Source organism: Pisolithus orientalis (assembly GCF_024613125.1).
Source record: "Pisolithus orientalis strain OTSU chromosome Unknown F5J12scaffold_35, whole genome shotgun sequence".
Lineage (NCBI taxonomy): Eukaryota > Fungi > Basidiomycota > Agaricomycetes > Boletales > Pisolithaceae > Pisolithus > Pisolithus orientalis.
The window spans coordinates 134,189-157,209 of NW_026260816.1; the positions used below are offsets into that span (position 1 = coordinate 134,189).

The 23,021-nt window shown below is 45.5% G+C and overlaps 5 protein-coding genes across 5 annotated transcripts; 4 read left to right on the top strand and 1 right to left on the bottom strand.

Annotated features, from left to right (window-relative positions):
* Positions 1-990: 990 nt before the first annotated feature.
* On the bottom strand, positions 991-1,945 carry F5J12DRAFT_346860 (uncharacterized protein). The gene is made up of 4 exons (XM_051738991.1): positions 1,784-1,945; positions 1,576-1,720; positions 1,350-1,518; positions 991-1,280 (listed from the first exon to the last, which is right to left on the bottom strand). The coding sequence occupies exons 2-4, from the start codon at positions 1,668-1,670 to the stop codon at positions 1,071-1,073; spliced, it is 474 nt and encodes a 157-aa protein (XP_051596766.1). The 5' UTR covers positions 1,671-1,720; positions 1,784-1,945; the 3' UTR covers positions 991-1,070.
* A 1,654-nt stretch (positions 1,946-3,599) lies between these two features.
* F5J12DRAFT_785275 (uncharacterized protein) lies at positions 3,600-5,112 on the top strand (the record flags this gene model as incomplete). The annotated part of the gene is made up of 8 exons (XM_051743205.1): positions 3,600-3,747; positions 3,886-3,922; positions 3,982-4,082; positions 4,296-4,604; positions 4,628-4,746; positions 4,835-4,929; positions 5,010-5,032; positions 5,066-5,112. The coding sequence occupies 8 exons, from the start codon at positions 3,600-3,602 to the stop codon at positions 5,110-5,112; spliced, it is 879 nt and encodes a 292-aa protein (XP_051596767.1).
* F5J12DRAFT_772523 (uncharacterized protein) lies at positions 4,745-6,719 on the top strand. Its single transcript, XM_051742265.1, has 8 exons — positions 4,745-4,808; positions 4,857-5,254; positions 5,301-5,465; positions 5,521-5,560; positions 5,613-5,642; positions 5,696-5,910; positions 5,967-6,163; positions 6,226-6,719. The coding sequence occupies exons 2-8, from the start codon at positions 5,158-5,160 to the stop codon at positions 6,538-6,540; spliced, it is 1,059 nt and encodes a 352-aa protein (XP_051596768.1). The 5' UTR covers positions 4,745-4,808; positions 4,857-5,157; the 3' UTR covers positions 6,541-6,719.
* An 8,887-nt stretch (positions 6,720-15,606) lies between these two features.
* Positions 15,607-15,852, top strand: F5J12DRAFT_680411 (uncharacterized protein; the record flags this gene model as incomplete). Its single annotated transcript, XM_051740238.1, has 1 exon — positions 15,607-15,852. A coding segment is annotated over one exon (246 nt), but the record flags the coding sequence as incomplete, so codon positions are not given.
* Positions 15,853-17,065: 1,213 nt separating this feature from the next.
* F5J12DRAFT_785280 (uncharacterized protein) lies at positions 17,066-18,811 on the top strand (the record flags this gene model as incomplete). Its single annotated transcript, XM_051743206.1, has 8 exons — positions 17,066-17,125; positions 17,223-17,401; positions 17,457-17,622; positions 17,790-17,937; positions 17,968-18,227; positions 18,278-18,547; positions 18,592-18,637; positions 18,702-18,811. 8 exons carry the CDS (start codon positions 17,066-17,068, stop codon positions 18,809-18,811), a joined length of 1,239 nt encoding a protein of 412 aa, XP_051596770.1.
* Positions 18,812-23,021: the final 4,210 nt, after the last annotated feature.

A 23,021-nucleotide genomic window follows, 5' to 3' on the forward strand; every position in this document is an offset into this window, starting at 1 on the left:
GTTACCATCCTATCAGGTACACCCTTGTCATTCTTTCGTGTAAAAGCTTCTTTTGCATTGTAAGGGACGTAAGATCTTTCCAAGCTGATATGTCCACCCCCGACAATTAATCAAAAATGTGACGGCTATCGATCTGCGGGATCCCCTTCTCATCAATTCTATACTTACGCTTGGGTTCTCGAATTTCAAAATGCAAGTCCCTCGGTGTGAGCTGTCTTGCGACGACTTTCAATCCAGCATCTTCCGCCTATCGCTTACAGATGACTTATTCGACGGCGATCAAACTTTCACCCGATGCTTTAGGGCGTTATTTATATACCATTGACAAGCCTCTGGATTAAAAATGTCTGGCAGAAGCAGAAGGAAACCCCTATGTGCTACGGAAACAGGTATCGGTATACATATCAGGTCTACAACACCCATAACGGCGCACCACGACAGCGTCCTGGTATAAGTTGTCCAAGTGAAGATAATATTACAAGAAGTTTGTATTCTTATCAAAGGAGTAGCGGCTCCGTGTGCAGCACTCGATACACCACCAATAATTGGGGGAGGGAATGCGTGCCCTGTTGATCATACTGTCCGTATGGCCGTCGCATCCCATCCTTACAAGTTACATTGACTAGACTAACGCGATACGTTGTACGGGAAGTCGGTCGGTGTATGGTGAATAGTTGGTGGTGATCTGCCATTGAGTATTGTGAATCCGACCTTCAGACAAGAGAGATCGCCTTGCGCTATCCCCTCAATCCCCCACATACATGCACCACCAATGAACGACAGAGTTGTTGACGACGATGTAGTATGGATCACCCGTTCGCCTGCGTTGCACTCCTCTAGTCAACATGACAATCGGGAATATGACCAACCGTGCTCATGCCCTGCCACTTTGTGAAGTGAATTCCCACGACTGAGGAGAGGAAAGTAGCCATGTTTAGGGGCAGATGCATGGAATTGCTGTGAGCTTCAGTCCGACTAGCGTAGTGCCAGCGCTGCACTCCAAGATATAAAGCTCATTCCAGCGCCAAATTCCGAAGTGAAGTACAATACATGTTGCGGATACAGCAGGACTAGTAAAGCACAGCACTAATCACAAATAAGGTGAAAACGAATACTACGCAACCAATGTACACTAACAACTTCATCCAGGTTTTGTCAGCGTGCCAGACAGCCCCAATCCATGCAAAACCAGCACATAGTGACGCAGTAGACAGGAAGGTGAGTGGCATCATTAGCAACGTGACGAGGACCGCGAATTTGAACGTGCTCTTCTCTGCCGCCTATCATCGTTGATTGAACGCGAAGCGATAGGAATCAGCAAGAATAGCAAATAACTGAGAGCCACTTACTTTGATAGATTCAGGACTCATCACATTCAGAAATATAAGTAGGCCGAGGCCGCTAATAACGGCCAGCATAGCACTCCCGCTACAAGCTGCAATGCAAGCGTAGGGAAATTCGCGGTTCCATTTGGCAAAGTTAGTTGGGGAAGGGGTAGTCAGAAACGAAGCAGAAGAGCTGCATTGGGATAGGGTAAGCACGAGATATATCAGAGCAACTCGGTTTATGACATACGCAACCGTAAGAGTACCAACAACATTGATATTTATTGTGCGTTGGATCAAACGGTCTTTAAGTTTAGACCATTCTTCCTCGTCGTTTTCTGACATCCGGCGAAGGCTGTCCAGCGAAGGTGCGCCGAGTAAGATGAGGAAAATGCCTGCATGCATGGGATAGGTAGAAATGCGTGGGTTGCTAGGAAGGTAATGAAACTATTACTCACATTGACGCAACCGTTAAATGTCAACGGGTTTTCTCTGATTAGAGTGAGTGGTATTAAATGTAATTAACGGGTTGTGATCCTCCTCCATCGTGTAAAGACGAAAATATAGAAATCGGGCTCCGACTGGGGGGAGTCGAGGTTACGAGCCGGAGAAGGTCCTTACCTGCTTTCTTTATGTGCCACCTGTAATTTGAAATAAAGCATGCGGCCTGTGGTTTGGAGAAGGTCATGGGCGCCTGAGTAAAGTGTATATGGCCTAGTATAGCCCAGGTGGGCCAAAGACGTCAGCATGGCGATTGAACGTTGGATGCTGAGCGCCGAGCAGTGACCCAGAATTTACGTCAATAGATATAGTCACACATTCCCTCATTCCACAAGGTAAACGCCTACTCACAAGCTATGCAGGCGGATACGAAATATGCGAGAACGTAGAGCTTTCCCCGAGGAAGCATATAATCTTGCCCAGATATTAGCTGTTCTCTCGAAGCAAAAACTCAGTCACAACACACATTCAAGAAAGTATATTGCATTGCTGCATAGCTTCTCCTTCCGTTAATTCAGAATGAAAAGAAACTTGGGCGTCTGTGATTGATCTGAAATGAAATGTTGCCATCCAATAAACAGGAAACATGAGGAGGTGGTATGGAAGAACTTCCTTTAGGGACTCCGACGAATTAGGACACCGCTGGTGTAGTAGTAACGCCTGATCCGGTTAAAGTACACATAATGCATAGTGTCCCAGCATGTGTATTCGTCCCAACACAGAAGTGTGGTTTAGCCGCGTTCCGCAAATTCAGATATTAACAAGACCGACCCACAAACACATCGCTGGGCACCCCTACTAGATCTTCTGACATTAAAGTCGCAGGCGCTATACTGCTGACCTTTTGGATGGCGAACCTTGAGTGCTTTCTTGTGGGGACCATACGACACAAGACAGGAGTTAGAAGGACCCGAAGTTGTCAACCGGCAGTGCAAACCGGGAAAGTCCGGCCGTTGATCACGTAATTACAACGTGTCCCCGTCAGGATAGGAACGTTCCTCCACATCCACCGCAACTCAATCTTTGTGCATGAGCTAGTTCAATTATCATAGTTGATGATCTTTGTATGTTCACCGGGACCGCCTCTTTAATGCTAAGTGCATGCCCACGGTCTCATCAAGTCACCCCCACGTGTTTAGCATGCAGCAGTGCCAACTCACAATGATCCGTCGACGCGACAGGTCATACGGAAGATCAGGAGTCCACCAGTCAACACATGAGCGAAAGCATATAACACGGTGAGCAAGCACAACGCCTTCCATCGTTCATCTCGAAGATGAACTAAACCGCGAAGGATCTCCTTCTCCCCACTAGATCTTCTCTGGATCGCGCAATGCTTAGGTATATATAAAGTCCTGGACTTGGTGCGTGTAATCCATCTTCTCGGGCGCTGCCGAAGCACACCTTCATGCCATGGCTCTTTTCGTAGTTATGCTTTCACAATGATCCTTCATGCCGAACACAGTATCAAGGGTTCGCTGTGAATATATCGGAAACCTGTGCGACGAACGCGGGCAACGTGGCTGATAGTATTTGCATAACCATACCGGCCACATGCTGCCATGCTTTTCAGGATGCACAAGTTCGCCCTAATTGGCGACTCGACGGTATTGTTCATTGCCGTTATAAACTCTCTCAGCTGCGGTTTCGGAGGGATGATGATAGGTTCTGGTGCCGCGGTCCGACACAACCAGTCACTGAGACCGCTCAAACTGTGTTGAGACGAGAGGGGCGTGCTCGGATTCTAAATTCTCAAGGCTAGCACTCGCTGACATGAGCCAATGTGAACCCAAAAATACGGAGACATGCGAGACTCGTGACTTGACACGCAACATCCGAAATCTGTTCGATTTTGATATACTCATCGAATTTGTGCTCTTACACTCGCTTTGCGTATCCACATACGCCATCGCAATTCACCGTTCGTGTTGAGATCAACTAGTCCTGACGTCGTCGTCGATCTTGTCGGTGTATGGTATTGGCCTGCACTGGGATATTTGGGCTTTAGATGTGTGTTCCAGGCGGCAGAACTCATGAACACGTACCGCCTTTGGTCAAGTATTGCATTACCTCTGCAACTATTTCTGCGATGTCAAGTGTGTGCCAAGTGTCCCACCAAGTATATCGTCTGCTCAAGTAGAATGGGTCGTCGTAGATATCTCACTGCTAGCCATCAATTAGAGGGGTCGTACGGAAGACTAGAAGTGGAACGCCAAGGTATGCTGAGTGGTGATGGCGATTCGGTGAATGGGTATAGTGAGTCTGGTCTTGAACGACGTGTGAAGCATAACACATGGGAGATTACTCTCCACGCACCTGCACACCGCTGACAACTTCACCCTCCTTCCTTGCGGTCCCTGGTATTGTGTTGTCCTTTTCGCGGAGAAACTCCAGCCCGTCGTGGATAGGACGTTAGTCCTGACTCGTATGTTGTCTTTTGCGCAAATCAGGAATGCAACACGTCAGTAGCACGTAGCGTCAAATCACGGAGAAGGGTTCACTTACTGCTTCTTCCCCTCTACGAATCAAACTGGCGAAGGCGACCCACCGCGGCATGTGGAAGATGTGGCGCCACTCGCAGGAATAGGCAGCGCGCAGAGCAACCAGTTTTACCAAGATATACATCAGGATCATTGGTGCTCAGCGTGAGGAAGGGGAATCTCATGCACAGCGCCGAACCAATGTGGTACCGAAGAAACGTGGTGGGCAGGCTAGACAGCCCCAACATGACTGAGATGGTTAAGGGGCCTTCCCCACTCTCTATCAAAGGACTTGGTTGTTAGTTACTATCAGTTTAATAGCATGCTGCATTGGACCGGTTGATGAACACCTCTCCCACTTCCGGGAGGAACGTGGGAATTGGTCGTCTGGGATTAGACGCCGACCAAATGAAAAAGGTGGTCGTGGTACTGCCAGCTATGTATTACCCCGAAATCGATAGCAAATTCTTATCCAGACTCTTATCCCTACTGACACTGCACGGTAGCCTTTACGCTTACGCGCTGTAGTCGATAGCTGAAACATTTCAAGTGACATCAGATTTCCTTGCCTACACTAGGCTACACAATGTGGCTCTGATCATTGATGGGCTCCGCCCACACCGGTGTGATGTTCGTCAATGTCGACGAACCGAGTAAAGTGCCATAGACTGATCGGTAGCTGAATTGGAACACGTTGTTACAGATCAGGCAGTTCTCAAGCATTGCGTACGTTACCTGCAATCATGATTCTGATCGCAGGGAAGTTGATGGTTTGGACACGCGCGATTCCATCGAAGGATCTGTGACACCAGAAGTGATTTTTACTACAAAGAGAAGCATCGGGAATAAAGATGTATGATATTCTAAGCCTCCCCCCCCACTTCCTCCGGCCCTCTCCCAAGTTATATAACATGGCGTCCCCTGGACTAACAATTCAACAAACCGAAGGTAGCGACCTTCAGAACGATTTAGGATATCACTGATGAATCTAAAGTTGTTGGTACGGTCTTGCCCATCGCTGCGATGGTGGTCACTTCATTCCGTCTGTTCGTGCGGATGCGACAACGCCGTCTTTGGTTAGACGATGTTTGGGCCGCGCTTGCCATTGTATTCGATATAATTTCTTTGGTAGCATTCTGGTTGTATCTGCATGACTACGGTGATGGCGTCATCTTTCCGCCAGAACGAATCTCGCTGACTCCGTATTCTAATAGCTCGATATTCTCAAAATACAAGGGTGGCATTGTATTATACGTACACTCTGTTAACAGTCTAGCATCACATCATGCTCAGGAATATTTTGTAGAAACGTACAGATCTTCTATGCGGTCGTTTGGTGCGATATCAATCTTGCCTCTCTGGTCACGAGCTATCTCAGAATGGTTTTAGGTCGTCCAGGATCTCGATTTTATTCACAGTTGTGCGATTGACTTCACCTGGCTCACTGAGGAGATGGATAGTGCGTACCGCCGTCGCATTTGTGGTTGCATGGATGATCCTTGGCGCGCAAATATTTTGGACCTGCGAAGCAGAAAGTGGTTGGAAAACGCAACCGCGCCCTCAGTGCGATACAGGTAGGAACGTTGCCATTGCACAGATAATTAGTGAGTTGGTTATGTGCAGCACGAATGGGATAGACCGTCTAATTTGCTTCATCCAGCTGATGTGATCGGTGACACGATCTTAATACTAGCACCATTCCGTCTAATTCACCAAGTCAGGCTCACTAGGGCCCAGAAGATCCGACTTCTGTCTATTTTTTCGACGTCTGCTGTTACCACTGTCGTCAGCCTCACCCATGCATATTATGTGTTTTATAATGGCGGGCTGAAAGTAATCATTGCTGCTGTGGTTGAGGTATGATTCTGAGTTCCGTTAGCGTTTCCGGTACAGTGCAGGCTCAATCCTTTGTTTGTCAGGTATCAATTAGCTTGATTGTGGCGAACTTGAGCGTACTTGTCGCTTTCCTCTTTCGCATCAGCACTGAAGATCCCACAACCTCTGTTCCACTGGAATTCACGTCCATAATCACCTTGGGCTCACAGCTGATTCGGAGCGGAACACGGTACAATCCTTCCTCAACGTCAACGATGGTGGTTATGGTTGAGACCCAGACAATGAAAGTGAATGATGTCGGCACGGCTCCTAAGCAAGCTGCTGGAACAAACGGCAATGATATCGAAGTTGCATCCCTTCAAATACCTGCCAAGCCAGGTCCGTTGCATGACACTTAGTTAATGTGATTGATATAGTTCCATCTGCGTTCACCCCGTGGTACTTGTCATTCTCTTTTCCGTTATTTCTGCAACAATATTGCCCGTCCTACTCTAAGTGATCATTACACGGGCTCGACATCAAGAAATCGGCTCGATATCCAATGTCATTCTGACACCAAATAAACATTCAGTCCGTGATTGACTGGTAGGGTTCTCCGTCGTTGTCCTTTGCTCTCGAAAGCCAGTCGCAAGCTGCTTACCCGAGTCAGACAAGGAAATCTTCGAAACGAAACATCCAGTTTATATTTCGTCGGTTCGTAATGTCTGAAAATGTACCTATAGTTAGTTGCCATCATGTGCGTCTGACGGGAGTTCAGCGAAGCGCCCGGAGTGTGACAATGAATCACATCCGCGTTGTGGTCTATCAACACTTATCCACTCCCGGCCATCCAGGATCACTTTACGATGTAACGTCATCCCCTCAACCCCACATACGTCCCGGTCTTTCCACCATCGATGATGTATATGACGGGGCTTTTGAAACGATGGTGGTATGGATCATCCGTTCGCCTGCTGGCAACGCTGAATATTGATAATGCGAACAGGATACGACCAACCATGTTCCTTACCCGCTGAGATATATTTCGTGTCGGTAGGACAGTTTTGGCTATCTTATGTGAATGTCTTTGCAATTTCAAACATCATCACTTCGGAGGCAAGAGCAGCACATAGATGTCGCATTTTTTGGCAACTCGCATGCATGTGTCTTGTAAAGTGAACCACAACGCTCAAGGGGTGGGATGCCGCCACTCATTGCTGCGGTAGCTGCTAGAGGCCATTTAAATTGGGCCACGCATAGATAGCCAGATTTTCTCTGCTCTTGTACTCACCACCTCTGCTCGTGTAGTCCAATCCAGTGCCAACCCTGCACTCTGAGATATTTTAAAAAAACAGATTTGTCACTACAATGCCAAGTGTCTGGATTTCCAAAGTGGAGTACAAGATACATATCATGATACAGTGGAATCATGGATAGGATGAAAGCTTTTATGAGGAAATGAAGTTCAAATGAGTGTGCCATTAAGGAAGAAAGGGAATGTACTCAGTCTCAAGTTGGTTGAAGACTATAATTAAACTAACCTAAGGAAGAAAGGAATGTACTAAGTAGCATCAGCATTACAGTCCTTGGTATAGTAAATGAATGACCTCACCTCAGTCTTGAGTTGGTCAAAGACTGAGGTGCAAAGAGGAAAAAATATTCTTCCTAACAGAGGCATATTACATAATCAGAACATGCCTGCTGTAAACTCTCATTCTCCAACACACCCACTCAGCGAAGACAGTGTTAATAAATAATGCCTATACTATTAGTGAAATGAATATGCTTCTCTTGCAAAAGGCCTTTGGTAAGCACATTGGCAACCTGCCCATTCATTGGCACATAGTCCACAGTAACCTCCCCACCATCCAACTTTTCCCAGATGAAATGATGTCATATGGCAATGTGTTTTGTGTGCTCATGAAATATTGAATTTTTTTTCCAATGCCATTGCCAATTGATTGTCCAGTAACAAGAGAGTTGGCTTGAGTGTGAACTTCATATTGAGTTTGTGGATCAATGTGACTGAAGTCTGCTTCTTTGATGACCAGCTGACAGCACCACCTGCAAGAATAAACACATAGCCCATGATAGAGCAGTGGTCATTTATGTCCAAAGCCCAGTCAGCATCGATGTATCCAAAAATATCTTGTACAGATCTCCTGGAGTATGTGAGGCATGCCTCAGCTGTCCTGTGCAAATATCAGTAGACCTGCCTCAGTGCTGTCCAATGTTCTTCACCTGGAGCAGCTGCATGCCTACTCAGCACACCTACTGCATATGCAAGGTCTGGACAAGTTGCCAACATAGTGTACATTATCACACCCAACACACTTTGATAAGCCTTCACATCTACCTCTGGTGACTCCAGTTTTGCAAGCTTGAGAGTTTGCTCAATAGGGGTAGTGACAGCACAACCTTCCTGCATCCCAAAATGTCCCAGAATGTCCTTGACATAGCACCATTGAGACAGTCTTATCTTGTACTTGTCTTGATCTCATATGATCTCCATACCCAGTATCCAGCATGCCTCTCCAAGGTCTGAGAGGTCATACTCCTTCACAAGTGCCTTCTTGAGCAAGGCAATAGCCTTTGCACACTTGGAAAGAACTAACTTGTCATCTATATAGATCACAACAATGATAATAACTCCATTTTTGACCTTGTAGAACAATGAATGGTCAGCATGGCTGTGCATGAATCCCAGTGATTCAAACACAGAGTGAAGTCATTTGTACCAGGCTTTGTGGGCCTGTTTTAGCCCATAGAGTGCATGTCATAGGTGCCAGACCTTGCCCAAGGGGTCATGAAAACCCAGTGGCAGATGTAGGTAGATTTCTTCTTCCAGTTTGCCATTTAGGAATGTGGACTTGATATCCATTTGATGGATCTTGAGGTCATACCTCACAGCAAGAGCAAGTAAGATCCAGATAGTAGAGAATTTAGTTACTGGTGCAAACATCTCTGTGTAATTGATACCTTGCATCTGTGTAAATCCTCTGGCTATGAGTCATGCTTTGTAGCACTCAATCTTGCCCATGGGTCCTTGTTTGATTTTAAAAACCCATTTTGAATCTATTACTTTGCGATCACAAGGGGGGTTGACCTCTTCATACAATCCTATCCTCTCAAACATCCTAAGTTCCTCCTGCATTGCCACATACCATTGGTCAGCATCTGGACAAGCCATAGCCTCATTGAATGTGCTGGGTTCACTGTTGTGGCTGGCCTTTGCATGGTAAGCATGTGTTTGTGACATGTGACAGTCACACTCCACCTTGCTGCCACTGCAAGGCTCGTTGTGCCCATACTCAGTCCACATTGTCTTTATGGCCCTTTCCACCACTCCCTCATTGCTGTTTGCCATATTCTTGGGCAAAGTTGATCTCTGGTAAGTGTTCACCAAGTATTCTGGATTGTCATCTCTGACCAGTGCTTTTTGAGCTCAAGATGACCTTTGAATGGCTGGCAATGGAACTGGGTGCAGATAGGGCATTGGTGGTCCTCTTGACTGGCTAGGGGGACAAGTGACTGTACACACAGACCCAGACAACCTTGTTTGTGGTATACTGATAACATTTTCAGGTCCAACAGTTTTATTCTCTTCATCACTGGGTGCTGTGAGTCAAAGTGTGGTTCAGTGGTGAAAATCAACCAAAACCAACACAAAAGACAAAAAGAGTGAGTGGTGGTGTGCCTATGCAGTACCTAGATGGTAGAACCTTTGATTTGGGTGGTTTTTTGTGAGCTACAACATTCAAGGATGAGTGCTGAGGGTTGGGGGTGCTCCTGACAAAGAGGGAGCAAGGATGTGATAGAAAGTGATAGGGTAGGACTGCTGTCAGCCTACAGAAGGATGGATGGCAGCTTAATTCAATGTCCTAAGCTGCACTGAGCTCAGGGAGGGCTTGGAACTGAAGTATATTGATGATAGACAAGGATAAGCAAAGTAGATGATAGTTAGACCCTTCATAAAGTCTCAACTATTGAAGCTGCTGAATGAATTACTGAGTGATGATAAAATGCAAGCAAGAGGGGCTCTCTGATGTCTTCTTTTTTTTTTTTTTGCTATCTAAGTACAGTGATTTATATACAGTACAGGGGTGTTGCCCTTGGAAAACAAGGTGCAAACACTTGGTAAGTGATTGGTAACTGATGAGTAAGGAATGTAAGTGATGGGTAATTGTCTTGGAAAGCATTGGTAAGGATTGGTAAGGATTAGCAAGCCAAAAAGCAAAGAATCAGTAAGCAAAGTCAAAAGATTGGTAAGTATTGGCAATAGGTGAGTCAAAGACAGTCAGAATGTCAAAGTATGAGTCAAGTGATGTCAGGAACCAGGAAAGTGCACTGGAATCACATTAGGGGGAGGCTGTGCATGTCACATCTCAAAGAGATCGCTTCTAGGCCAAGGTGGGATGACAGAGAGGCAGCACTGATCTGATGCTGATATAGTACATCCAAAAGTGGACAGGGTGAGTCAGATGTCAACAGGGGTCAAGCTTTGGGGGTCTGTGGGGTGACAGGAGCATAGGGGATCACAACCTTCCCCCTCAAACCATCCTCTCAGTGAAGCAAATAAAAACTTCATGAACAAGGCTCTGTTGGAAGAGAGGATGAAGGGGGAGTGTCTTCTGCTGTATCTTGCAACAAGGAGGCAAGATGTGCATCATACTCATCATGGATGTGATCAGGGAGAGTGGAGAACAGTAGATTATACTGTAGCTGTCACAATCTTGGAAGAATGATGGATGAGACTGGTATGAAGACATTGCAGGGAGCAGGGAGGAAGGATCCATATGCTTCTTGGACTGGAGAGACTGAAACAACCACATAAGACCTTTCCAAGTGAATGACAGACCTGAGGCGACCAAGAACGTCCTCCTAGAGGTCATACTGACAAAAAGAACATGCTGTCCAAGCTGGATGGGCTGAGAGGGCACAGATGAGGGTGGGATGTACCAGGATGCTTCAGGACAGAAGCTGGTAGGAACTCCTCATAGATATATGTAGCCATGGTCCCTAGCAAAGGGGACAAGCAAAATGATTGATGTAGAGGTGGCCATATCAGAAGAATTTAGCAAAATGAGCATCTTTTGGAGGGAGTGCTGTAGAAGCATGTGGAGTGTGTAAATCCTTTCCAATTTTGGAAGGTAAGATTGCATGGCTGAGCACTACAAGTGAGTGTGGGAATGGTCTCAGTATCTGCAGAAATGGCAGAGATATGTTGAAAACCAGAATGCTGTACATGGGCGCTTAAGAATTTTAGCCAGTGCTTAACTCACTCCCTTTCTTTTTCTCTGGCACTGATGACTTGTTCTTGTGTGAGGGATGACTAGCCGACATTTCTGGTTGTCCTTCTTCACATGAGGGCTATGGTCTTCATCTCCATTCATCAGCTGTATCCATGTCCACCTCACCAAACACCTTTGGTGTGTGACAGTGCTAGCCCAATTCCTGTGCCAAACAGAGATCGTGCACAATCATGCAAAGGCATTTCCATGCTTGGCTTGACTTTGACCTTGCCATGGCCCTTGTGAATAGATACTTTGATACCATGGCCATCTGTGGCCTCCTCACCATGGTCCTGGCCATCAACCTCTGAGTCCACACTTAGCTGAGTGTCCATGTTCTCTGGTGTCATCTTTTCACTTGATTTGCCCTTTTCAACAGCATCAACATTCTCCTTGATCACCACTTGGTCCAGGCCACTGGAGTTGCCCTTGTTGAACATGACATTACATGATTCAATTACCTTCCTGGTTGGTCTATACAGACACAGGTAGGCCTTTTTGTTCTCTGTGAAACCCAGATGGATGCATTCTAATGATTTAACATCCAGTTTCTTTCACTTTTTGTCCAGAACATGAATGTGTGCCTTGCAGCTGAAAATCCAAAGATGTGATAATGAAGGTTTGTTCCCTGTATAGGCCTTGTATGGAGTGAGCAACTCTGATAGTGCATGTGTAGGGACTCTGTTGATGATGTGGGCTGTATGTAGGACAGTGTTGGCCCAGTACTTGTTAGGTAGCCCTGCATCACTTAGCATTGAATGGGTGGACTTGACCAAGGTCTGATTCATCCATTCTGCAACTCCATTTTCTTGAGGGGTGCAAGCATTTGTCTTTTCATGATGTGCCCCTTTTGACCTGAGATAGGCCTTGAAATCCTTGGAGCTGTACTCTCCTCCACCATTGCTATGAAAAATATTTGGTTGTTCACCAGTATACCTCATCTTCAGTCTTTATTAGCTTGATGATGAGGTGATGGGAGTGGCCATCAATGAAGGTGACAAAGTAGCAGTACCCAGTTCATGCAGTTGTCTCCATTGGTCCACACACATCTGAGTATGTCCTGTAGAGGACACTTGGATTTTCCACTCCTGACTTGGTTGCTATCACATTTCAGTGTTGCTTTCCCTCTAGACATGCCCTGCATGGTTCATCACCTCCCTTCTTGGAATCAACAATTTCCATTCCACTGACCATTTCCTTGCTACTCAGTGCAAGGACTGACTTTAGATTTGCATGGCCTAGGCAATGATGCCAGGTATGAACCCCAGTCAAAACCCACAAAAACCTCCTTGATGCTCATTGAGGCTGTGTGCATGGGAATTTTCCAAATATGCTCCTCAATACTGCATGATTTGTAATAGATAGTTTGTTTCACTTCACCATACTTTACATGTTTCACAACATGCAATGGCACTGTAAAGCCTGTGAAGCATGTGAAGCAGTCTTTTTTTCATGTGCTTCACAGGCTTTACACTTGCCTGCTATTCTAGATACTTCACAAGACCATGACCATGGTATGTACAAGGCTGATTATACTATTGACAAGCATGATATAGTGACAATTGGATATCTTTCCAGCACACCAATGGACCAGACCATGGCATAGAGCTCCCCCAACCTCTCAATAGTGACAAGGAGGTCCTGAGGGACCTCCACTTGAATGTCAAGCTTGATGATCTCTGCACAGTGCTGTTGTATATACTGGCAATGCATACTGCCTCCCTCGACCATTCAACTGCATGTCTCAGTTCAGATGCACTCAACCAACTATGCAATCCACCACAGGAGCCAGCTACCTTTCATAATGACAAAGTATTCATATTGGCCATCAAGCTGTATGTTGGCCTCAACCACATGGATGGCGACTACAAGACCACATGCAAGGTGTTCCAGGAACATGCTGGATTCAAGGAATTCCCTAGCCTACACCAGATCAAGCGAATCACTGCTGAGCTTAGTGGGATTGAGGCATCCATGATATGTGTGTTAACTCCTGTATCACATGCACAGGCCCATTTTTGACACAACATACATGCCCAGAATGTGGGGAAGGACACTATGATCTGGCCATCTTTCGAGACACTCAAGGCTCTATTAAAAAACCCCATAAGCAGTTCAGTGTAATCCTGCTTGGACCACAACTGCAAGCACTCTACTGGGACCCTCAGAAGGCTATGGACATGTGATATCATTGAGAGTACACTCACTTCATGCTTGAACAGCTTGTGCAGTCTGGTGGCATCTGAGATGTTTATAATGACTTTTTTGACAGCTCAGATTACCTTGAGGCAGTCCAAAATGGTCAAATCAAAGACAATGACATTGTTCTCATGACTTCAGTAGATGGAGCACAATTATACTGCAACAAGCAGTCTGACTATTGAATTTCAATATGGGTTGTCCTTGACCGCTCCCCTGAAACTTGATACCACAAGAAATACATGCTCCCGAGCATTGTCATACCTGGGCTGAACAAACCAAAGAACTTGGATTCATTCCTGTTTCCAAGTCTCTACCATGTTGCAGCCCTTCAAAAAGAAGGTTTGCCAGTATGGGATGCATCTACCAATGAATCTTGTCACTCAAATTTATTTATTGCAATTGGTACAGCTGATGGCCCTGGTCTCACATATCTGAATGGCTTGGTTGGCCACCATGGAAAGAATGGGTGCCATCTTTACTGTGGGCTTCAAGGTCGACACAACAAGAGTGCATCACACTACTATCCAGCACTCAAGAAACCTTGGAACTTTGACATTGTCAGGTCAAACCACCCAGACATTGACCCACATCAGTTTGCCATGTGCTCAGCATCCAAGTACTGGGAAAACCTTATCTACATCTTACAATCTCCCAATGAACCACAGTACAGATGGTGATGACTAGAGACTGGTATATCAAAACCCAGCATATTCCTCAGATTCCATCCAAGCAGATCATTTGGTGTCCCCAAGTGCTTTGGCTCTGACATCATGCACCTGCTGTCTCTCAACATAACTGACCTTCTCATCCCACTCTGGCACAGTACATTTGAATGTCAATCTGGTGATAATAAGGCCACATGGGAATGGCCCTGCCTTTCAAACCCTTGTCAATGGAAGGAACATGGTGCCAAAGTAGCAGCAGCTACTACTGCTATTCCAGGCTCATTTGGACATCCACCTTGCAACCCTGCAGAGAAAATTTCCAGTGGATACAAGGCTTGGGAGTTTCAGCTCTACCTCTATGGCCTTGCACCAGCACTTTTGCATGGCATTCTCCCTGATCAATACTGGCACCATTTTTGCAAGCTTGTATGTGCTGTCTGCTTGATATCACAGCATAGCATCACCAGAGATGAACTTCTCATGGCCCACTGTCTCTTCATGGAGTTTGTACTCGAGTTCGAAGACTTATATTACCAGTGTAACCCCAAACACCTTCACTTCATATGACAGAGCATTCATGCTCTCACTCACTATGCACATGCAGTTGAGACCAAGGGTCCCCTCATGTGTGAATTGCAATGGGTAATCAAATGCACAATTGGGAATCTAACTGAAGAGATGTGTCAGCATGTTGAGCCATATGCCCATCTTACACAGATCACCATCCATCATGCCCATACCAATGCACTCAAGTCAATTGTCCCATGTCTTGATGAATATGAGGACAAATCACCAGTTCCCTGCTGGTCTGAACCTGCAGGTGATGGGTATTACCTTCTCCCCCAGCTTGAATGCACTTGTCATCAGACAACCAGATCAGAGACACTTGCAATCTTAGACTATTTTGAGAAACACAATAGCACCAATTCCCCTGCACTACAGTTTACCACACACAAAGGCCTCATCAAGGTCCACTGATGTGCATGCTTGCTTTTACTGAATGGCCAAAAGTGTTGGTCAGTTTGGTGCAGTAGGGAGCACAAGCCAAATGCTCAAAGAGCATGTAATGTCAGGGTAAGTCACTTCTTGCAGTGTTTTCTTGAGCTCTACTGATGATGCGCTGGTTCACTGATGATGGACACATCAAATGCAGTCTTGTCCATTTTTTTTTCAAGCACAAATGCAGCAGAATGCTCCCCCAACTGCACTTGTGATGGTCTCATGCTATTCCTCCCCAAATCCCCACATCAGTAAACCACTTTGTGTGCTGGCAGTCCTAGGGAATCTGTCCAGTGCTGGACAGCTCTGGACAGCTCTGGCCAGCAAAAGTGATTTACTGATGCAGCTCCTCTGTGATTCAAGTGGTGCCCTCTTCATGTGTAAATATCTTGGCAATAACATGCTTGTGGTCATCAAGGCAGCTGATATTAAGCAGGTGGTAGCAATGGTACCTCACCAGATTGATGGAGAAAACTGCATTTTTATGTTTGAACAGCCAGGGTTGGATGTCATGAGCCTCAGAGGATTCTTGATTAGTGATGAGGATGATGAAGATGGGGACCCAACTGCAGCTGGTTGAATTTCATTGCATGAAAATACATGTACCTGCTGTGCTAGTAAAGAATTCCACAACTCAAATCAAACTTCTTTTACTTCGCAACTGGGCACAGAACAGACCATGACCAACTGAACTTCATTTTGAAGACTACACATATATGCTCATGCTATTAAAACATATGGGAATATGAAAATGAATGTTGTTTTTTGTTGAACTTGGAATGCGAGTGGCAAAATGAAATTCAAAAGTGTAATGTACATTAAATGCTGGAATGCAAGCACTGCAAAGTCCAAATGCGAAGTGGAAAATGTGATCAAAAGTCCTGATGTGTGGCACACATGGAGAAACTAGAGCTCCTCAATGTTGAGTCAGCTCAACAACTTGTTGAGGGGGATTGTCTTGTTGCTGTTATTGTCATCACAGAAGCCCTTGCATACAACAGCTGCTGGGATGGTTTTCAAAGTATTGTATCCTGTGACAGATGTATTGGCAGAAATCTTCCAGAGTGCTTGAGAACAAGGGGAGGGCCATGGCATGCCACTATTGAATGCCTTGTGCTTGTGCATGTATGCAATTTGATCCTTGGGGAATCCATACAATTCAACTGGGACAGCATCCACTGCTTTCACTGGGGGTGTGCCAGCCTCAGACTGCAGAGCCAATGTTACTGTGAGTTTGGCATCATTGTTTGTAATCATTGCACCTGGACAATGGTTGCAACTGAGAATATTAGTATGGGCTGTATGCATGCATACATACAGTGAATTCTGGTTGTCTTGGGATCATCAGAATCATTGGAATCAATAACAGTACATTTATGGGGTGTTTTCAAGTGAAGGATGAGTTTCTAAAAGCACAACTAATCAGTGAAGCATGCAATAGAGAAGAAATATCACATACCATAGGACCTGCCTTTTTGGGGGTGAAGTTGATGATATATGCAGGCCAGTTTTGGAGTATGTTGTCCACCTCAAGAATGATTACATTTTCAATGAGTTTCATGGTTGGCCACTGACATGGTGTTGGTATGGAGGAGAGAGCACATATAGGCTATCTGGTGTGATATGAATAAGATGACTAAGCACCTGTCTTCATGTAGGTTACCAGCCTCATACACCATTTCCTATTGCACTAGGCTCCATGCTCCCAACTCTGCCCAGCACTACACCTGCAACAACTGGTAGGGTACTTGGAAGGCATGCTTCAGCAGATTCCATTCACAGCAAACATGGCAATTCTGGGGACCAAAGCAACTTGCTTATCAGAGCAAGTACTAGTCAAGTGCAATGTGAGTTTGGGCAGGACTTATCAAATGACTGGACTTTCTTCACAAGTGTACCATCCCATACTAACATTAGGAATATGACTGACACTGTTTTTTTTAGGAAGTGCCATCTCACAGTACCAGCAGTTTGTCACACATGCCCAGGTCCCTAGCTAGCTTGTGTGGGCCTCCCTCAACACTGCTATCTTCATCATCCCATCTTGAGCTTCAGCCAGAGAAGGATTCTGTAGAATCAGAGAGCCAGGAACATTCTCTCCAGCATGAACTAGTGACAACTAAGTAAGCAACTTGTGTATATGTGACATTGTATGCTAACACTCTTTGGATCTGACAGGGAGATATGCCAGCAACTACTCAAGTCCATAAATTCACTCAGCAATGTTTCTGGTGGGATGAACATCAATGATCCATTCTTAATACTACTGCATCAAGTTCACCAGGACAACACAGTGCCTCACTATAGTGCCAATGAACTCCCAAATGTCAAGTACTTCTGGAAAGTGAATTTCTCCATGATCACCACAATGGCTGTGGATACTTGAAAACTGTGTGAAATGATGATTCAGGCACTCTTGGTTTCCTTGAAGATGTCAACAGTGTCATTATGAGCAATGATGAACAACAATGTTTCTGTGACTATGCATGTCCACTGCTCCACTGCTTACAGAAATTTGGGTATGCCCCTCCAACATGGGCCAAGGTATCCTCACCAGCACTTGAGTTCTTTGCATGTTCTATGTGGACTAAGTTCAGTGCCTTCCATTACTGCATGGATAATTGGAAGGTGGACATGTTCATGTCCATGTACTATCCTGGTTAGACTGGCCACTCCTGTGATTCCAAAGGCATTGCTCTGGATATCAAGGAAGAGAGCAGTACTCCAATGTTGCCAAATGAAATGATTCCACAAAAGCGACCACAATCAATTTCTTTACCTCTGACTCCACAGTTCACAAAGAAGAAAAAGGAAGTACAACTGGAAACCCCACTCTCAGGCTCCAGCAGCAGTTCTTTGCACATTTATCTTACTGTGGCAGACCAGAACAGTCCTGCCAACATTGTCCAAGATGACAACCTCATTGATGATGCATACAAACACATCAAGGTATGTAAATTTGCAATGGGCCTGGTCTACTGTCTAATGTTTTGTATCAGATTGTGCCCATGATCCCTCCCCCTCAAATAAATCCCACTTTAGCATTTGAACAAGAGCCAGAACTAGTGACTCAACCAGTAGGCTCACAAGTGTCAGTCCTCTGCCAACTTCTTGGAGGACTTAACTCAGCAAGCTTGACAGAAATCAATGTGATTTCCCCTGACCCAATGCTGGCACCTGCCACTCCAGTCTCACACCCTAACCCAATGCCAGCACCCACCACTCCAGTCTCACACTTGAGGCCTTCATCAGTTTCGATGGCCATGGCAGTGAGTGACACAGGTGTGAAGAAGAAGCACAGCGTGATGGACAGAAACTCAACAATGCATGCAAGTCAGACTTCCACAACACCCCAGTAAGTGAGCTCACTGGGCTGACTCAATGTGGGACAAATCTGATATTCTTGTAATGCATTGTTTTTAGGAACTTATGTGCAATTGATTGGTGCAAGGAACACAAGGGCAGGATTGTTGGCAAGTTTGCAGATTGCTGGGATACACTGGTGTGGAACAATCATCCATCAGTGGAGGTAAGTAAGGTATGCTCTCTTGAGAGGAGGCTGAAAGAAAGGCTCAGACTTCTGTGGTAAGAAGGCTGAGGTGCACAAGGAAAAACTAACTGCCTAAGTGCAAAGAATTATTATGTAAGCTCATACACTGTAAATAAACAAACACAGGGGACATATGTTCCAACACACCCCCTCAGTGTAGTAAGTCTTGGGAAATAATTCCCATACCAAGAGAAAAGAGGTCATGCTTCTTGCATGACAGTCCCTTGGTGAGAATGTTGGCAACCTGTTCATTCATAGATACATACTTGACATCCACTTCTCCACCCTCGACCTTCTTGCAGATAAAATGATGATGAATGGCTATGTGTTTTGTGCAGTCATGGAACATCGCATTACTCATCAGAGCTATTGCAGACTGATTGTTGACTAGAAGGGGGGTAGGCTGTGCACTCATGTCCATATCTAGTTCATGTAGTAGGGTCTGTAGCCAGAGTATTTCTTTTGCAGCTGCCAAGACTGCCATGTATTCAGCTTCCATGCTAGACAGAGCAATGGAGGTCTGTTTCTTTGACAACCAGCTAATAGCTCCACCAGACAGAGTAAAGACATAGCCCATTACAGAAAGACAGTCATTTACATCTGCAGCCCAGTCAGCATCAGCATAGCCTATGAGAGAACTTGCAGAGTCTCATGTACTGTAAATGCACATCAATGGTTTTTCATAGGTATCTGTAAACATGTTTGAGTGCAGTCCAGTGTTGGTCACCAGGGGTAGCCACATGTCTGCTAAGCACACCCACAGTGAACATGAGGTCTGGCCAGGTAGCCAGCATAGCATACATTAACACTCCAAGAGCACTTTGATATGCATGTAGGTCATGAAGGGGGGCATCAAGTTTCTCTAGTTTTAAATTCTACTTGATAGGTGTAGACACTGCATGGCCATCCTGCATACCCATACAGTCAAGGATGAGTTCTACATAATGGCACTGAGATAGCTCTATGGTTCCCTTGTTGCAATCTCATATAATCTCCATGTTGAGGGTCCACTGGGCCTTGCCTAAGTCAGAGACTTCATACTCAGCTGATAGCTGGACTTTGAGGCAGTCAATAGCCTCATGGCTCTTCAAGAGGATCAGTTTGTCATCAATGTAAACAGCAACTATAATTAGGATCCTATTTTTGACTTTGTAGAAAAGGCTATGGTCAGTGTCACTGCACATGAACCTGAGAGATTCAAAAACTTCTTGTAGTCAACTGTACCAAGCTTTCAGAGCCTGTCTTAGTCTGTAGAGAGCACGATGAAGGTGCCATATGACATTGCTTGAGCCTCAGAAGCCAGGGGGAGGACAAAGATAAATCTCCTCCTTGAGTTTTCCATTCAAGAAAGCAGATTTCACATCCATCTGGTGAATCTCCCAGTTGTGCTTAGCAGCAAGAGCAAGTAGAGCTCTGATAGTGGCAAACTTAGCTACAGGTATGAACATCTCTGTATAGTTGATGCCATGGACCTGCATGAATCCCTTTGCAACAAGTCATGCCTTGTACTTATTGATGTCACCTGTAGGGCCTCACTTTATTTTGTAGACCCATTTTGAATCTATAACTTTTCTGTCAGGTGGGCACAGCACCTCCTTGTATAATCCAATAGTGCAAAACATTGCCAATTCATTGGCCATTGCTGCATACCAGCAGTCAGCATTAGTGCATCGCATCGCATCTGCAAATGTTGTAGGTTCATTGTCACATGTTGTGCTTGTTTGGTATGTGGTAACATTTTCCCTTTCTGGGTCATCACCACTCTGCCTCACCATTGCCACATCCTCACATGTGTGCTCCTCTTTGTCTCTGTGCCCTCACCCTCTATCTCAGCATCCTCCACAGATGGTAGGGTATGTTTTTGATATGCATTAATGAAATAGCACTGATCATCACCTCAAATAGGCACCTTTTTAGTTCAGGATGACCTGTGAAGTGCCAAGGGGGGAATTGGGATCAGATAAGGACCAGGAGGCCCAGGCATCGAGCCAGGGCAATGTATGGCCACAGATGGTGCTTGGTGTCGATGCTCAGAGGGGCATTCTGCTTCATTATGCTCATGGTTTGGCCCACTAACATTTTTCTCTGTTTTAATATGAGTTTTAGCCTCAGAGCTTGAGCAGCTGCAATTGACAGGGATCAGCATGCCATTGTCAGCCACTGTCTCATCATTTTGACTACCCCAGGTGTGTCCTTCACCATTTCCACCATCTGACTCACTTTCAGAGTCATCTGAGCTTGGTTTGCTCTCTGGTAGTTCAGCCTCCCTTTGAATCCCTTGTGCATGAGTTGCAGGTGCTGTATGCCTCGTTTCCTTAGTTACCACATCTATCTGGACTTGAGACATGTCTGTGCCATCCCCTTCATTGAAGATGGCATTGCATGTTTTGACAATTCACCCAGTAGGATGATGTATGCACAGGCATGCCTTTTTATTCTCTGAGTATCCCAAGAGCATGCACTCAAGGGACTTAACATCCAGCTTTTGATGCTTTTCCTCCAGAACATGGACATGAGCCATGCATCCAAAAATTCAAAGATGAGCAACTGACAGTTTGTTCCCTGTGTACACCTCATAGGGGGTATTGCCTTGCTTGAGCACTTTAGTCAGTAGTCTATTTATTATGTGTGCTGTGTGCAGTATGGCATCCCCCCAATACTTGTTGGGTAGTCTGGCATCACTGAGCATAGTGTGCATGGACTCAACAGGCATTCAGTTCATCTGTTCAGCTATGCCATTTTCCTGTGGTGTGTAGGCATTCATCTTTTCATGATGAATTTCTTTTGACTTCAGATAGGTTTCAAATTCCTTCAAACTATATTCCCCACCACCATTGCTTTGAAAGTAGTTAGGGCATTGTCCAGTCTCTGCTTCAGCTCTTGCAAAGTATTCCATGGTGAGTCCAAAGACTTCATCCTTTGTCTTGATTAACTTAACTACCAGGTGGTGTGAGTGTCCATCAATAAATGCTATGAAGTACTGATGACCAGAGCATCCTGCAGTCTCCATAGGTCCACACACATCTGTGTAGCTCCTGTAGAGTACACTTGGATTTTCTACACCTGACTTCAACAGTATAGGTTCCTGATGCTGTTTGCCATCATGGCAGGCCTTGCATGAAGTCATGTTATGCTCCTTCGGTCCTGTCAGCTCCATCCTGGACACCATGCCTTTTTCAGATAGTCTTAGGACATTTCTGATATTTGTGTGTCCAAGTTGATGATGCCAGGTGGTTAATGTAGCCTTAGATGTTGTCATATGTGAGGTGAGAGCCATGAAGGGTTCATCTGGATTTAGTGCATCAGGAGTACTGATAATGTATGCAGAATGACTCCTGGATATGATGCTTGCTTTGAGTATGTAGAGGGACTTTTGTTTAGTAGCCAGAGCTACAACCTTGTTGTTGGCATGCACCCTACACTCTCACTCTCCAAAGGTGACTAGAAGTCCCTTTGAGGCTAGTGCAGGCACTGACACAAGGTTTGTGTCTATGTCTGGAACATAATAGACATCTCAGAGGATAGTCTTGCTCATGCAGCCATCCTCAAGGTGCATGGAGACTTTGATTCTCCCTTTCCTGATAGCTTGTATGGTTCTACCATCACCAATGATCACCAGCTGTGAGGGTGACATTTTGTTGAGTGTTGCAAACCACAAGCATTGACAGCACATGTGTGCTGAGGCACCAGAGTTGACTACCCACTCTGATGCACTGGTCTCAGGGTGTGTGCATGCTATGAACAGGCAAAGAGGTCCATTATCCTCTTCTGTGACTGTTGCAACCTTGGCTATTAACTCTGCTTTCTCCTTAGATTTACCCTTGCTCCCTTGTGCAGATCCCTGCAGTGCAACCTTGGCCACTTCATCTGCCTTCTCACATGATTCAGTCACTTGTAGTCCTAAAAGTGGGTCATCTGACATGTACATTTCATCCTGAAACTGGGACTAACCAACATCAGCCGGTGATCCCTAGGGTTGGGTAGGCCAGACTGTGAAGGTGGGGTCGGCCTATGTCACAGGATGATGGATCAACTTCCCTGGAAGTGGGGTTGGCTGACATGACTATAGGATGGATTGATGACCTGGAAGTGAGGTTGGCTGATGCAGCTATGGGATGAATTAGTGTCCTGGAAGTGGGGTCGGCCGACACAGCTATGGGATGAATTAGTGTCCTAGAAGTGGGGTCAGCCGA

What these genes read in the sequence shown, in the direction of transcription:
- F5J12DRAFT_772523 (XM_051742265.1), top strand. Translation starts at nt 5,158, where the DNA reads ATGTATGATATTCTAAGCCTCCCCCCCCACTTCCTCCGGCCCTCTCCC. An exon ending in TGCCATTGCACAGATAATTA is followed by an intron (nt 5,911 to 5,966) that starts GTGAGTTGGTTA and finishes TGCTTCATCCAG; the next exon opens with CTGATGTGATCGGTGACACG. An exon ending in TCATTGCTGCTGTGGTTGAG is followed by an intron (nt 6,164 to 6,225) that starts GTATGATTCTGA and finishes TTTGTTTGTCAG; the next exon opens with GTATCAATTAGCTTGATTGT.
- F5J12DRAFT_346860 (XM_051738991.1), bottom strand. Translation starts at nt 1,670, where the DNA reads ATGTCAGAAAACGACGAGGAAGAATGGTCTAAACTTAAAGACCGTTTG. An exon ending in GTTGGTACTCTTACGGTTGC is followed by an intron (nt 1,519 to 1,575) that starts GTATGTCATAAA and finishes ATCCCAATGCAG; the next exon opens with CTCTTCTGCTTCGTTTCTGA. An exon ending in TGAGTCCTGAATCTATCAAA is followed by an intron (nt 1,281 to 1,349) that starts GTAAGTGGCTCT and finishes CAACGATGATAG; the next exon opens with GCGGCAGAGAAGAGCACGTT.